At 41.4% G+C, this 11669-nt stretch overlaps 1 protein-coding gene across 2 annotated transcripts; it reads left to right on the top strand.

Annotated features, from left to right (window-relative positions):
* The first annotated feature begins 112 nt into the window (after positions 1-112).
* On the top strand, positions 113-6792 carry gpr135 (G protein-coupled receptor 135). Of its 2 annotated transcripts, XM_030392370.1 has the most exons (3): positions 113-865; positions 1413-1724; positions 3053-6792. In XM_030392370.1, exons 2-3 carry the CDS (start codon positions 1609-1611, stop codon positions 4401-4403), a joined length of 1467 nt encoding a protein of 488 aa, XP_030248230.1. In that variant the 5' UTR covers positions 113-865; positions 1413-1608; the 3' UTR covers positions 4404-6792. The 2 variants fall into 2 exon arrangements, with proteins under 2 accessions (XP_030248230.1, XP_030248231.1); XM_030392371.1 differs by lacking the exon at positions 113-865 and having other exon boundaries at positions 872-1724.
* Positions 6793-11669: the final 4877 nt, after the last annotated feature.

Genomic DNA, 11669 nt, shown 5'->3' with positions numbered 1-11669 from the left:
TTCAACACACCTTATAATGTCACTGTGCGGACACATAAGTAGATGCAAATCTATCACCAGTTACCATGGCAACTGTACAAAACGTCACGCGATGCCGTGTGCACGTTGAAATTGAGGGCGTGGTTTCAGAGACGGAGCGAGCACGGGAGTGTTGGCAGGTGCACAGACCCGGAGAGATGCTCGTGCAGGAGCTCGTGCAGAATGTGTCATTCATACCTGGATTTGTTTGGAGCTGATCACAGAGCGGTTATTGGTGGACATATAGAGAGGCAGACGCGGGCTGGTGCTGTGTCGTAGCCCACCGACAGAAATCAACAGGGTGGTAGCCGCGGGGTCTCTCCTCCGCTCCGAACACAGCTGGGGAACAGGAATGGACGGACTTTCTTCTTCGACCCTTCAGAAGCATTTCAGAGGCCACATTTCAGAAGAACTCGTGCGAGGTGCTGACAGCAGCGACATGGACCTGTGACTGGATCCTGTCGCTGTGAGCCGCCTGCTGTGCGCTCTCCTCCGCAGGAAGACAAGCGCTTGGACCGAAGGACGCAGAGAGCCGACATGTTGTGTGGAGGTCCCCTAACAAAAGCACCAAAGTTTGAGGTGACACGAGGGAGAAAGGAATCATATAAACCATGATTCAAATAACGGAAAGTAATATAATTCGACAGCATGCTGTGACACTGTGTCCAGACGGCCTGGACGCAGTGTAACGACGGACAACTTCCGGAGAAGTTATTGAACTGCTGTGATGGGAAGGCCACGTCCAGCCAGCCTTCAGTTAGGATGTAGGATGGGTTAAACAGCTTCTGGGCCTCTTTTTGTGCAGACAACTGACTAAAACAATATTTCAGTATAGGCCAGGATAAAGGTATGCTGTGTTTTTATTCTCCGGATTGAATTCTGTATTTCACACTATAAGAGGCTATGTAAATGAGTCATTTTCAAATAACTAGCTGCTGGATAACTGCTTTATCATATGTCAAAACATCAGATCTACTTTATTACAAATTGAATGAGTAAAGCACTTGAATGCTATGGAAATTGGATAGCATTTGGTGTAAATAATGAATATAGGCTGTGTTGCCATCTGAAGGATCAATTGTAACTAGCACAAACTTACAACAGGTGAACACATGCAGTTTGTATGACGGGCTGCCTGATGATCATGGCATCAGTCAGTGACCTCCTGATCCTGACAGCAGGGGCCAACAGAAGAAGCTCACTGTGGAGCTTCATAGCACACTGAATGAATGGCCAGGAGCTGTACTGTTCTGAACAGTGCATTACTGTAAACCACCGATATCTATCTAAAACGGGGTTCGGGCATTGTTCTACATAAAGCAAAACATAAATCTCAAACATGTGTGTTACTCTGCCTTTATTAACATAAACAATGAAATATTGCATTACGACAGATTTGTCAAGCCAGCCTGGGAAGAAAGATTTGACCGGTGTTTTCCATTCTTGTGTTGATGGATCTGGAGCTAGAGAAATGGAAAACTGAGTTATCAGCAGCTTGAAGCGGTTTGAATCGACTACACACTGACCAATCTGAATGGATGTGTGGGAAACAAGGATTGACTTTCGTTGGGTGGTTGTTGTGCTACATCGATGGAGTCACCTGTTAGCACAGCCCTGCGGGGCAGCAGTGGCAGCAACTACACAGCAGACACATCTGGCCTGAGCTTCACCGACCAGCTGGGCACTGCATCACCTGTTGTGCCAAGGTAAGACACTCTGTCCATCCACCTCTCCATCTGTCCTTTCAGCTTTGGAAGTAAAGCACTGTGGACGATTACATTTGAGTGCCTCCAGAAAATAGCAGCTCGTTGAATTATTTAAGGTAGCTAACAATGGGGCACCTGCACCATCCATACACCCTTCCCTGGGGCTGACATAACAGTCAGAATAAAGAAAAGTAGCTCATTTCAGCAGAGACACAATTAGTGAACACAATTGAATTCATATCTCAAATGAAGAATTAACTGATGGGCTGTAAAAAGAAAATCAGGTATCGGCCTCATCGCATCACTGGCGTGGTAAGAATCCCTCAGGACTTGAAAAAGTAAATATTATAATCTCTGTCCTGTTCCAGAAGCTGTCGGTGTTTCTTGTTGACATACGGTGCCAAACCATCAGTTTTATTATTTACACTGTTGATGACTATAACCTTCATTTCATTTGTACGGCCAATATTATCCAAAACTACAACTGACACCAGAACATATAGATGAAACAGCAGTAAAGGTAGGAGGAAAACTATGTTTTTTTCGATTGTGGTGTGGACTGTCCCTTTATAGCATGGAGGACAACAGGGACTATAGGTTTTGCTCTTATGATCGCAGAGAGCAAAGTTTGTCTGAATTAAGCTGCTGTGTTTTTAGTCGGCAAGTGGGAAATAACAAATGTTTTTTATCACTTTCTTGTTTAAAGGATAAATTCACCAAAAACATTAATTATCTGCTCACTGCCGATGGAAAGTGAGGTAAAGTTTCATAGTCCACAAAACACAGTCCACATCTCTGGAGCCTCACAGTAAAACAGCTTTGCAACATTCTCTTAAACAACTCAAGTAGCCTCGCTGGTTATATTCCCCTGGTCTGCATGTTGAAGTGTCCTTGGGCAAGATACTGAACCCCAAACTGCCCCTGACGTGCTGGTCGGCAACTTGCATGGCAGCCACCACCATCAGTGTATGAATGTGTGTGTGAATTACTGTAAGTCCCTTTGGACAGAAGCGTCTGATAAATGCTCTGAATGTAAAAATGTAAAATGCTAAGCCTGAATGCTGAAACCACACCCTTCAGCTGAAGTGGGAGAACTAACTTGCCTGCACGTTTATGTGTTAACGTAATTTCAAATTAATTTGAGATGTTGGGAGGTGTGGACACTAGGATTAACCCAAAGTACCAATGGCATTTCAGATATTCAATCACACAAGTATAGAATGCCCAGCTCTAATGAAAATGTTGTAGCTGTGTTTGTAGCTGTGAGAATATATTGTATTCAAACGACACTGATTGTATCATGATTTCTCTTTTTTTGTTCCTTTAAGGGTTGTTTCCATAGTGACCAGCTTAGTGACCACCACCACCGAGGCCACAGTGGGAACCACAGGAAACCTATCAGCATTCAGGGACCAAAGAGGGAGCGAGCTCAGTCAGATCCACCAGGCGTCGACCCCGTCAGTGCTGAGCGCTGCGGAGAGTAACTCTGTCCTGCAGGGCATCATGGTGGCAGCTCAGGCCCTGGTACTCCTTTCCATCTTCCTCCTCTCCAGCCTCGGGAACTCTGCTGTCGTCATCGTCATCATCAAACACAGACAGCTTCGAACGGTGACCAATGCTTTCATCATGTCGCTGTCGTTGTCCGACTTCCTGACAGCTGTTCTTTGTCTGCCGTTCTCCTTCGTCATGCTCTTCAGTAAGGACGGGATCTGGATGTTTGGGGATCATTTCTGTGTGGCCAACGGCTTTTTCAACACCTGCTTTGGTATCATCTCTACCCTGACTATGACTTTGATCTCTTTTGACAGATACTACGCTATAGTCAGGCAGCCACAGGCTAAAATAGGACGTCAGAAAGCAACTCAGTTGTTGATAGCCGTGTGGCTAACTGCTGTCATCTTCTCTCTACCTTGGTACCTGTTGGTCCGAACGCCTACAGAGATCCATAAGCGAGGTTTCTACCATTGTATGTATATATTCCACTCTGGGACCTCGCGCATGGGGACAGCTTATAGCATCTGCCTCATTGTTGTATGTTATTTACTACCCTTCTCCCTGATGTGTTTTTGTCATTATAACATCTGTAAGACAGTTCGACTCTCCGAAATCCGAGTCAGGCCGGTGACAACATACGCTTACTTACTGCGATTTTACAGTGAAATGCGAACAGCCACCACAGTTCTAATAATGATTGTTTTCATCATTTTTTGTTGGGGGCCATATTGTTTAATGGGACTGGTTGCAGCGATGGGGGACTATACATTTAACCCTGCAATGGACACAGTGGCCATCTGGCTAGCCTGGGCAAATGGAGCTATCAACCCTCTGATCTATGCCCTGAGGAACCCTAATATATCCATGTTACTGGGGCGGAGCAGAGAGGAGGGCTATCGGACCAGAAATATCGCCGCATACCTCTCAAGCCACACCCAGAACCGGGAAATTCGGCTTAACCCGACAGAGAGGATAAGGGACCGCTACGTGAGTCGTGTCGGGGTGAATAATAACAGCCGGCTGTCAAGCTCAAGTCCTGGAAAAGGAGTTGGAGGGGGTGAGATGGCAATGTGGGCTTGCAAAAACCCTGCAGTGTTCTTCTGCAGGGACGGCCAGCCTGACACTGCAACACTACCCAACTCTGTCAGCGCTCCAAAGATGAAGACGGCTGACACCAGCCTGTGATATTGTGGACAAATCCTTAACCATCTAAGGGTTGTTTTCATCTTCTCTGTATTGTTCTTGTTAATCTAGCCACCGAGCCACCACCATAGACTATCACCATCACCAGTGACATTTTTGGAAATGGCTATTACTTGTGTTCAGATCATAGACTCGAGTCAAACCACCACTCAAGATTTTTGTTGGGAGAATCAAAAAATTAAGGTTGTTCATATACTTCTACTGAATTGCAGAACTGTATACACTGTTGGAAGACAAAAATATGACAGTGAAATCTCTATTTAAGCAGCTGTTGCACAATAGCTAATCCCAGTTAAATAATTATCCTGAGGGCACTGTGAAGTCCTCAAGGATCCATGGGACCACCCGAGTGAATAATGACTAGACTGTTCTCGTTAGAAGTAAAGACACATCTTAATTGAACCTCTGATTACCAGGTCACACCGTAGGGTTGCCGGCCTTAATGCCAGAAGAAATGTTGGCACTGCACATTTCTGCAAACCACAGATATGCTGAAACATTATTAATTTCTTTATGTTGCAACTCCACATGACATTGTTTTAAATGTAATCTTGTGACAGTGATGTGCCTCTTATAGCCTGGTTAAGGTTAGGCACAAAAAACCCTTGGTTAGCATTAGGAAAAGATCATGCTTTGGCTTAAAATCCCTTTTTTTGGCAAACACAGCTGGAGATGTCCAGAGATCGTGTCTAATGTTACAAACATGGCTAGAATTAGTCCCAGGTTCTCCTTCCTTCTTCTAGCCTGTAATTCTACCACCATCCCCAAATTAACTGTACACCAACATTTGCCGTAAGCATTCAAAAATATGTCAGTGGAAATGTGGTTAGATGAGTGAATCAATAAATAAATGGAAATTCAGGCTAACATGCTAACTAGCTCGGCTCAGTCCAGCCCTGTCCAAAGCCGCTGTGCTAGCAGTGTGACGGTAATTAGTATTAAGGCTAATATCCATGATATTTGTCACCATTCTAATGACGGTAGTCATGCTGAAACTGGAGTCTGGTATGGTCTAACGTCCAACTTTTAACAACAGCCCATTGTCAATTTTTGAAAGAATGTGAACTGTCTGACAGGAAGAAACTCTGGCTGCGGTGGGACTTTTCCTCTCATTAGGCTTATGCTTACAGTTCAGTCATCTGCCTCCATCATGTTTGCAAAGCTACTGTGGAATGTGAAGGGAATGTGTTCAGTGATGTAAGGTCATGGGCGAAGAGCGTGATTAATCTGTGTTATGTTTCTTAATGTGTAACTTTTTCTTGTGTTATATTGACAGCCCAGTTTAACACCATTTCTTCAAGCAAAGTATCATCTTAAAATCACTGTAAACCAATCAGTCTTTTGTGAGGCAGTTTATATTATAGAGTGGTTGGTGCAACACAGCTAACAGGCTACTATAGCTACCTATGTTTTGGATTGTCTGCAAAATTCACAAATGCGTGGATGAATTACAAACTAACTGCACAGATATTCCAGCCCATGTGACCAGATCCACAATTGTGTTATTTCCACTTAAGTTAATTTATGTCGCTCTCAAAACTGTGCTGTGTGCTGTTGTGACCAGGCCAGTAAGGAGGTGGTTATGATGTGATATCAACAGTCAAAGTTGGTTTCTTTTAACCATGGCTGCAATTTTCTTTTGTTATTCTTAACCAAACCAGTAGTTCCCTAAATCTGACCAAACCTTAACCTTTGGGATTGCTGATCAGAAACTGTGGTTATCAATCCTTTTTGTTAAAGCTTGGTAAGGTACACTCAAGCAAACTTTGAAAATGCTGATATCTTACATTTCATTATGTTCCAACTTTACGTTTCTTTAAGTTCAGTTTTAAATGTTATGTTGTTAAAACACTGGGTTAATGGTCTGGTTAGGTTTAGGCACAAAACCACTTGGTTAAGGTTAGGGGAAGATCATATTTTGCATTGAAATACCTGGATGTGTTGCCACAAACACAACTGGAAAACGTCCTGTGAAGTTATAAAATTTCCATTGGTTTCCTTTTTTATAAATGTTTAAAACACCAACTTGAATGTCAGCTCATGAACATGTAATGTTAATTTGATATGATATTGTCGAAATGTTGACATGATATGTATGACATATACAAATATGAACGCTTTGGTTTGCTGAAATGTGACGTGCCAACATGTAACTGTAGCGACCACAACCTTTTGTTGTTCACATATGTAGACCGCATTTTCATTTCATTTGTTTTCTTTGTTTGTTGATAAATTACAGCATCAACTTTCCAACCCATTTGTTCGCTCATAACAAAGCAAATGTGTTCTTCATTACAAAGTGATGTTGCAGTGCTGCTTGTCATGTTTTTTTTTTTTTTATTTGGTCTTGGATTAAAAGTAAATTGAGTTATTTGCTGGTTCGAACTGTTTTGTTCAGTTCAGCAGGTCAGCAGTCATTAAACATTGTTATGTCTAATGGCTCAGCATAACTATACTATCATATTCCAATCATAGATAGCTTTAACCAGAAAATAACTGTGAATGGTTACAGTACCAAGTTAAGTGAGAAGCTGGTTTGGTGAGTGACAATGATTCTGTTTAATATATTAGATAGTTCATATACTCTAAAAATGATGGTTAGATTTAGGTTATAACCATGACCCTCTGCTTGTTTTTTACTAAAACATTAGCACAGCATTTGAAAGGTGGAGATATTGTATTGTTCATAAACTTGATTTTCAGGTGCAAAGTTTGAGTTACAAAGGGAAAATACCAATCCTGTAAATAACAACATTGATAATGGCTCTGTTCAGTTGATTACAGGTGTTCGAGGTAAGACATATCAATGAACAAGCATCATGGGCAGTCCCACAGCCACAGCCCTGGTACTGGGTGTTGCCATTTGCGTTTTATTTGTTTATGTTTTTATTGAAACAAGTCAAAAAAGATGCGCTTCATTACATTAGGTCATCTCTGTGTACACATAAGAATGATATCATGACTGATGAGTGTAAAAGGGAGGTATCAATGCTTCCAAAAATGTTTTAGAATAATTTTCAACTAAAAGCCAAATATGTGTGTGAGCTCAGTTTACATTTGAGACTGAATTTGTGACTATTGCCACTGTGGCCAGATGCTTCACACTATCATCCACCTGAAATGCTATCTTAATTTGTTTTTCTCATCCAAACCTTGTTGTGTTGTTCTCCACCCTCTGAAATTGTGCAGTATACAGCACAGCTCCATTTTCCACAGGCGCTGCAGGCAAGAGGGTTCATGTGCCGAGCGGAGAAAAAAAGGTTTGTTTTATCACATTCTCATATGTGCACATTTTCATCTCATCTTTCCTGTCAACATTAAAGATTTTAAATTTTTATTATCAAATTCCACTTCGGTCTTCTCTACCTTTAATCAGTGTTTTGAATATAGTAGCCATCTCATCAGAGATTAATTGGTACATTTTCAATTAATCGGTTTAAGTTATTAAGATAAAAAAAAGGTAAAAAACCTGAATATACAGAACATACAAGTTGGAACATAAAATTTCACATGGTGGACAGAACTGATCGGTTTTTAGTCTAAGGACTTCAAGCTTGTTGGGATAAAATTATGAGACTAGGTAACAATGCAGCCTTTCCCTTTCCAAGAAGCAGCATCCCATATAAGAAATGGAACCAGTCAACCCTATCTACTGGGAACTGCTTAAAATCCCAAATAACCATTTGAAGCTAGTATTATAGCTGATGTGCAGTTTTAAATGTTAATTAAGGAACAATATTGTGGGACAGCACTTTGTTTAGCTAGCTAGTTGTGATACTGTGACATAACTGCTGCTCTATTAGTTCACATCCTGTACTGCACCCTAAAGGTCACCTTAGGGTGCGATCTTTGAAGATCGGCACCTTTCATGGCTATTTAAAGAAAGGAGATCAGAGAGAGGGTAGAAAAGTATTAACGTGGCCGCTCTTATACATGAGGACAACATTCACATCCTCTCAGTATTAACATGATATTACCATTTTGATGTTTGACCCCTTGAAAATGTACTTTGTCTCCACACTGATCACGCTGGATCTAGAAGTGACCTACATCTGTTCCTTTACATTGAACCACAGTGCTGAATTCAAGCACTGAATGTTACAGTGAGAGTCTAATATAAATGTTACTATGTGTGCTTTTTGTTATACTGTCAGGTTTTGCATGCACACATAAAAGAGACATTTCTTTGTTATATGACTGTTGTCAGGTTAATAGCAGCACATTTCTATTGTGAGCTGTAATGCAGACTGTAGCCTGCAGGGGGAGCTAGCAGGAGTCTTTTTATTATTCTTTTAGCTTCAACAGCAGTAAAAGTACTTGATACTAATGCTTATTCTAATATCACATGCTTGCTTGAATGCTGTGCTCCTTATTTCTTAGCTGCAGTTGATGTATTTGGTTGTACATGAAATATGATATATATCTGGTCAGGATTTCTATGTTGGTCTTGGGAGAATTGTGATAGATGTCCTGCCCATCAGCCCTGCACAGTGTAGTGTCTGCGTGAGTGTGAATGCTTTGGATCAGACAGTTAATGTGACAGTTTCAGAGATAATGAGTTTATCCAGCTAAGCTGACAATAACCTCCAGTCTGCGGTTGAAGACTGGAGACAAAAGAACTCCACCCTTCACTGATCACCAGCAGCCCAGTTTGTGTCGGAATGTCACCTGGCTTCATAACACACACACACACACACACACACACACACACACACACACACACACTTTATCGCTCTGTCCATCTCTTTGTGTGCGTGTGTGTGTGTTTGATTTCCTGCAAAATCTTTTTAAAAATCTAGAACATGAATCTTCTCACAGACAAAACAGATTTTCATTTCTTTATTTTGCTCCCTTGTGTCCATTCTAATTTCAACACACTGTACCATCAACATGACTCTGATGCTGCAGAATGTTGGTTTAATTTACTAACTCTTATTTACATGTAATTAAAATACTTAGTCAATGTTTTAGCCAAATCATTTTTTTTGCAAACTAACTGCACAGATATTCCAGCCCATGTGACCAGATCCACAATTGTGTTAAATCCACTTAAGTTAATTTATGTCGCTCTCAAAACTGTGCTGTGTGCTGTTGTGACCAGGCCAGTACGAAATGCGCGGTAAATTATTTGCCTGAACATGTGCGTAATTTATGATCAACATAATGAGAAATTATAAATCAAATATAATCAGAAATTTGGCAGGCCCATTAATTAAAGGTTAATTTATTTTGTCTGATCTCATGGGGCATTTATTTTTATTTATACAACAATTAGATTTTTCACCACTATTATGGTATTTGAATGGAACCATATCTAAATTGATTTTACCTTAAGATCATTCTTGATTCTTCTGTCGCAGTGGAGAGATGCATCTGCAGATCATCTTCTCATCAACCACTGCTATATATTTCCAGTCTATTTTCCACTATGGTGCCAGATTGATCCGTCCTGTATGGTGACTACATCAGTGCTCTTGTTATTGGGTTCACTTACTTTGTAAGAGATTTGTAGTGTTGAGATGTACTTGTGCTTATGCTCCACTGTTTTGCCTGATTGGGTTTCATCTCATGCTCGTGTTTTATTTCCCCTCTGGTGCAGAACCTCTGAGTGCCTCTCCGTTCTGCTACCCGCTTCACTGGCTCACCTGAGATTCATCCACGCCACCATCAGACAACCCAGCCTACCTTCCTGTCCTCGTTGACTACTCCCGTAAGAACTCTATCCCAAAATAAGTAAGGGATAATGCCCGACGAGGTGTCCATAATCAGGACGACGCGGAGGCCTCCGCGAAGTCCATTAATTCCTGATTATGGACACCTCGAAGGGCATTATCCTGCTTATACCATGTTCACTTGCCAAAGAAAAGAAATTAAGGCCATTAATTTATATTTTCATGCGTTTTACAATCAAAAAAGTTTTTCACAAGCCATAACTAAGTTTCCCTGGTAACGCCTGAGGGTTTGACTAATACCTGGAACAATCATTACTCTCCCGTAAGATTCTTATTCAACGGAGACGTTGTTCACTCCTCCAGTAAATAGGATGGACCATAGATACAACTTGGCAACGGGAGATATTCTAGTCCGCTCAACGATGAGCCAGAAAGCTAACGCTATGCTTGCAAGATTCAAAGTCAATAGCATTGCGTACAGTTGACAAACAGTAAATATAATTTGACCGTATGTTTAACAACAAGACTAGCTAGCTAACCATTCATGTCATTGTCCCCAAATCAATATCAAGATTTTCACGATAAATGATCGGCCGTGTGTAACGTTACTGTGGCCGCAGCCTGAAGTAGAGAGCTGAACAGCGAACGGAATGTGAGATTATTCGCGTATCAGTAAGTTTAGAGGGGAAGTGTACTTTCTGCAGCTTGTGTGTTACAGTCGCCACCCTGTGGCGTTCAGAGGATAAGGCACTGAAGGACTGACGGACTGCACTCAGTGTTGGAAATAAAATAATCAGATTTGATGCGACAGCTAGCGCATTAATTTAGAGCAGTGAACAGTCAATTTGACTGGAACTACTTAGTAGGTGTCCATATATCAGGGATTAATGGACACCCTGCAGCCAATCAGAATCGAGTATTCCCCCAGACCCTGGGGGACCCTGAACCTTTAACCTGATTTCCGGCGTCTGGTCTCTGAATTTTGGGCTCAAACAAAACCCCTTCGTAACATAGGGCAGACAGGAGCTGTGTGGACAAGCATACACAGGTGAGTGACCAGCAGCAGTTCAGAAACGCAAAGTTCAACTTATTAACTTTCTTTAAGAGAATTTGACCATATCTCATTATCATCACCAGTGATTGGAGTTTACTCAGTTGTAAAGGAGTCTGTCTCAACATATTACAAGGACCTTTTAACTGGTTATGAAACGCCTCTTCATGACCCAAACAGGCAAACAAGACCACCATATGTACCAATGTATAGTTATTCTTAACACCTGTCAGATTCTGACTAGGTTGGAAAAGTCTAAAACATTTCTAATGGTTATGGGTTACAGTCAGTTACAGCTTGAGAAATCAACTGCTTTACGCTGCTTTACACTACTTTGTCCACAAGTGCCACCACAACAAAAATTTTTCTTTGTAGCAGCTTTCATTGTGTCATGGACCTAAGAGCTTCTGTCATATGATGTAAGTTTTTTATAAATGGGGGAAGATGGTAAACAAAATGAATTACACATTTTCAAAATGCGTGTTTTTCTAAGAAATGTGACTACCAGAACATGAAAATAGAGGA

This window comes from Sparus aurata, chromosome 16 (assembly GCF_900880675.1).
Source record: "Sparus aurata chromosome 16, fSpaAur1.1, whole genome shotgun sequence".
NCBI classification, from domain to species: Eukaryota; Metazoa; Chordata; class Actinopteri; order Spariformes; family Sparidae; genus Sparus; species Sparus aurata.
This window is presented reverse-complemented; position numbering and strand designations above follow the sequence as displayed.

Bases quoted from the DNA above. Each gene is read 5' to 3' on its own strand.
- gpr135 (XM_030392370.1), top strand. From the start codon at position 1,609: ATGGAGTCACCTGTTAGCACAGCCCTGCGGGGCAGCAGTGGCAGCAAC. The intron at 1,725-3,052 runs GTAAGACACTCT...TGTTCCTTTAAG, and splicing joins GCATCACCTGTTGTGCCAAG to GGTTGTTTCCATAGTGACCA.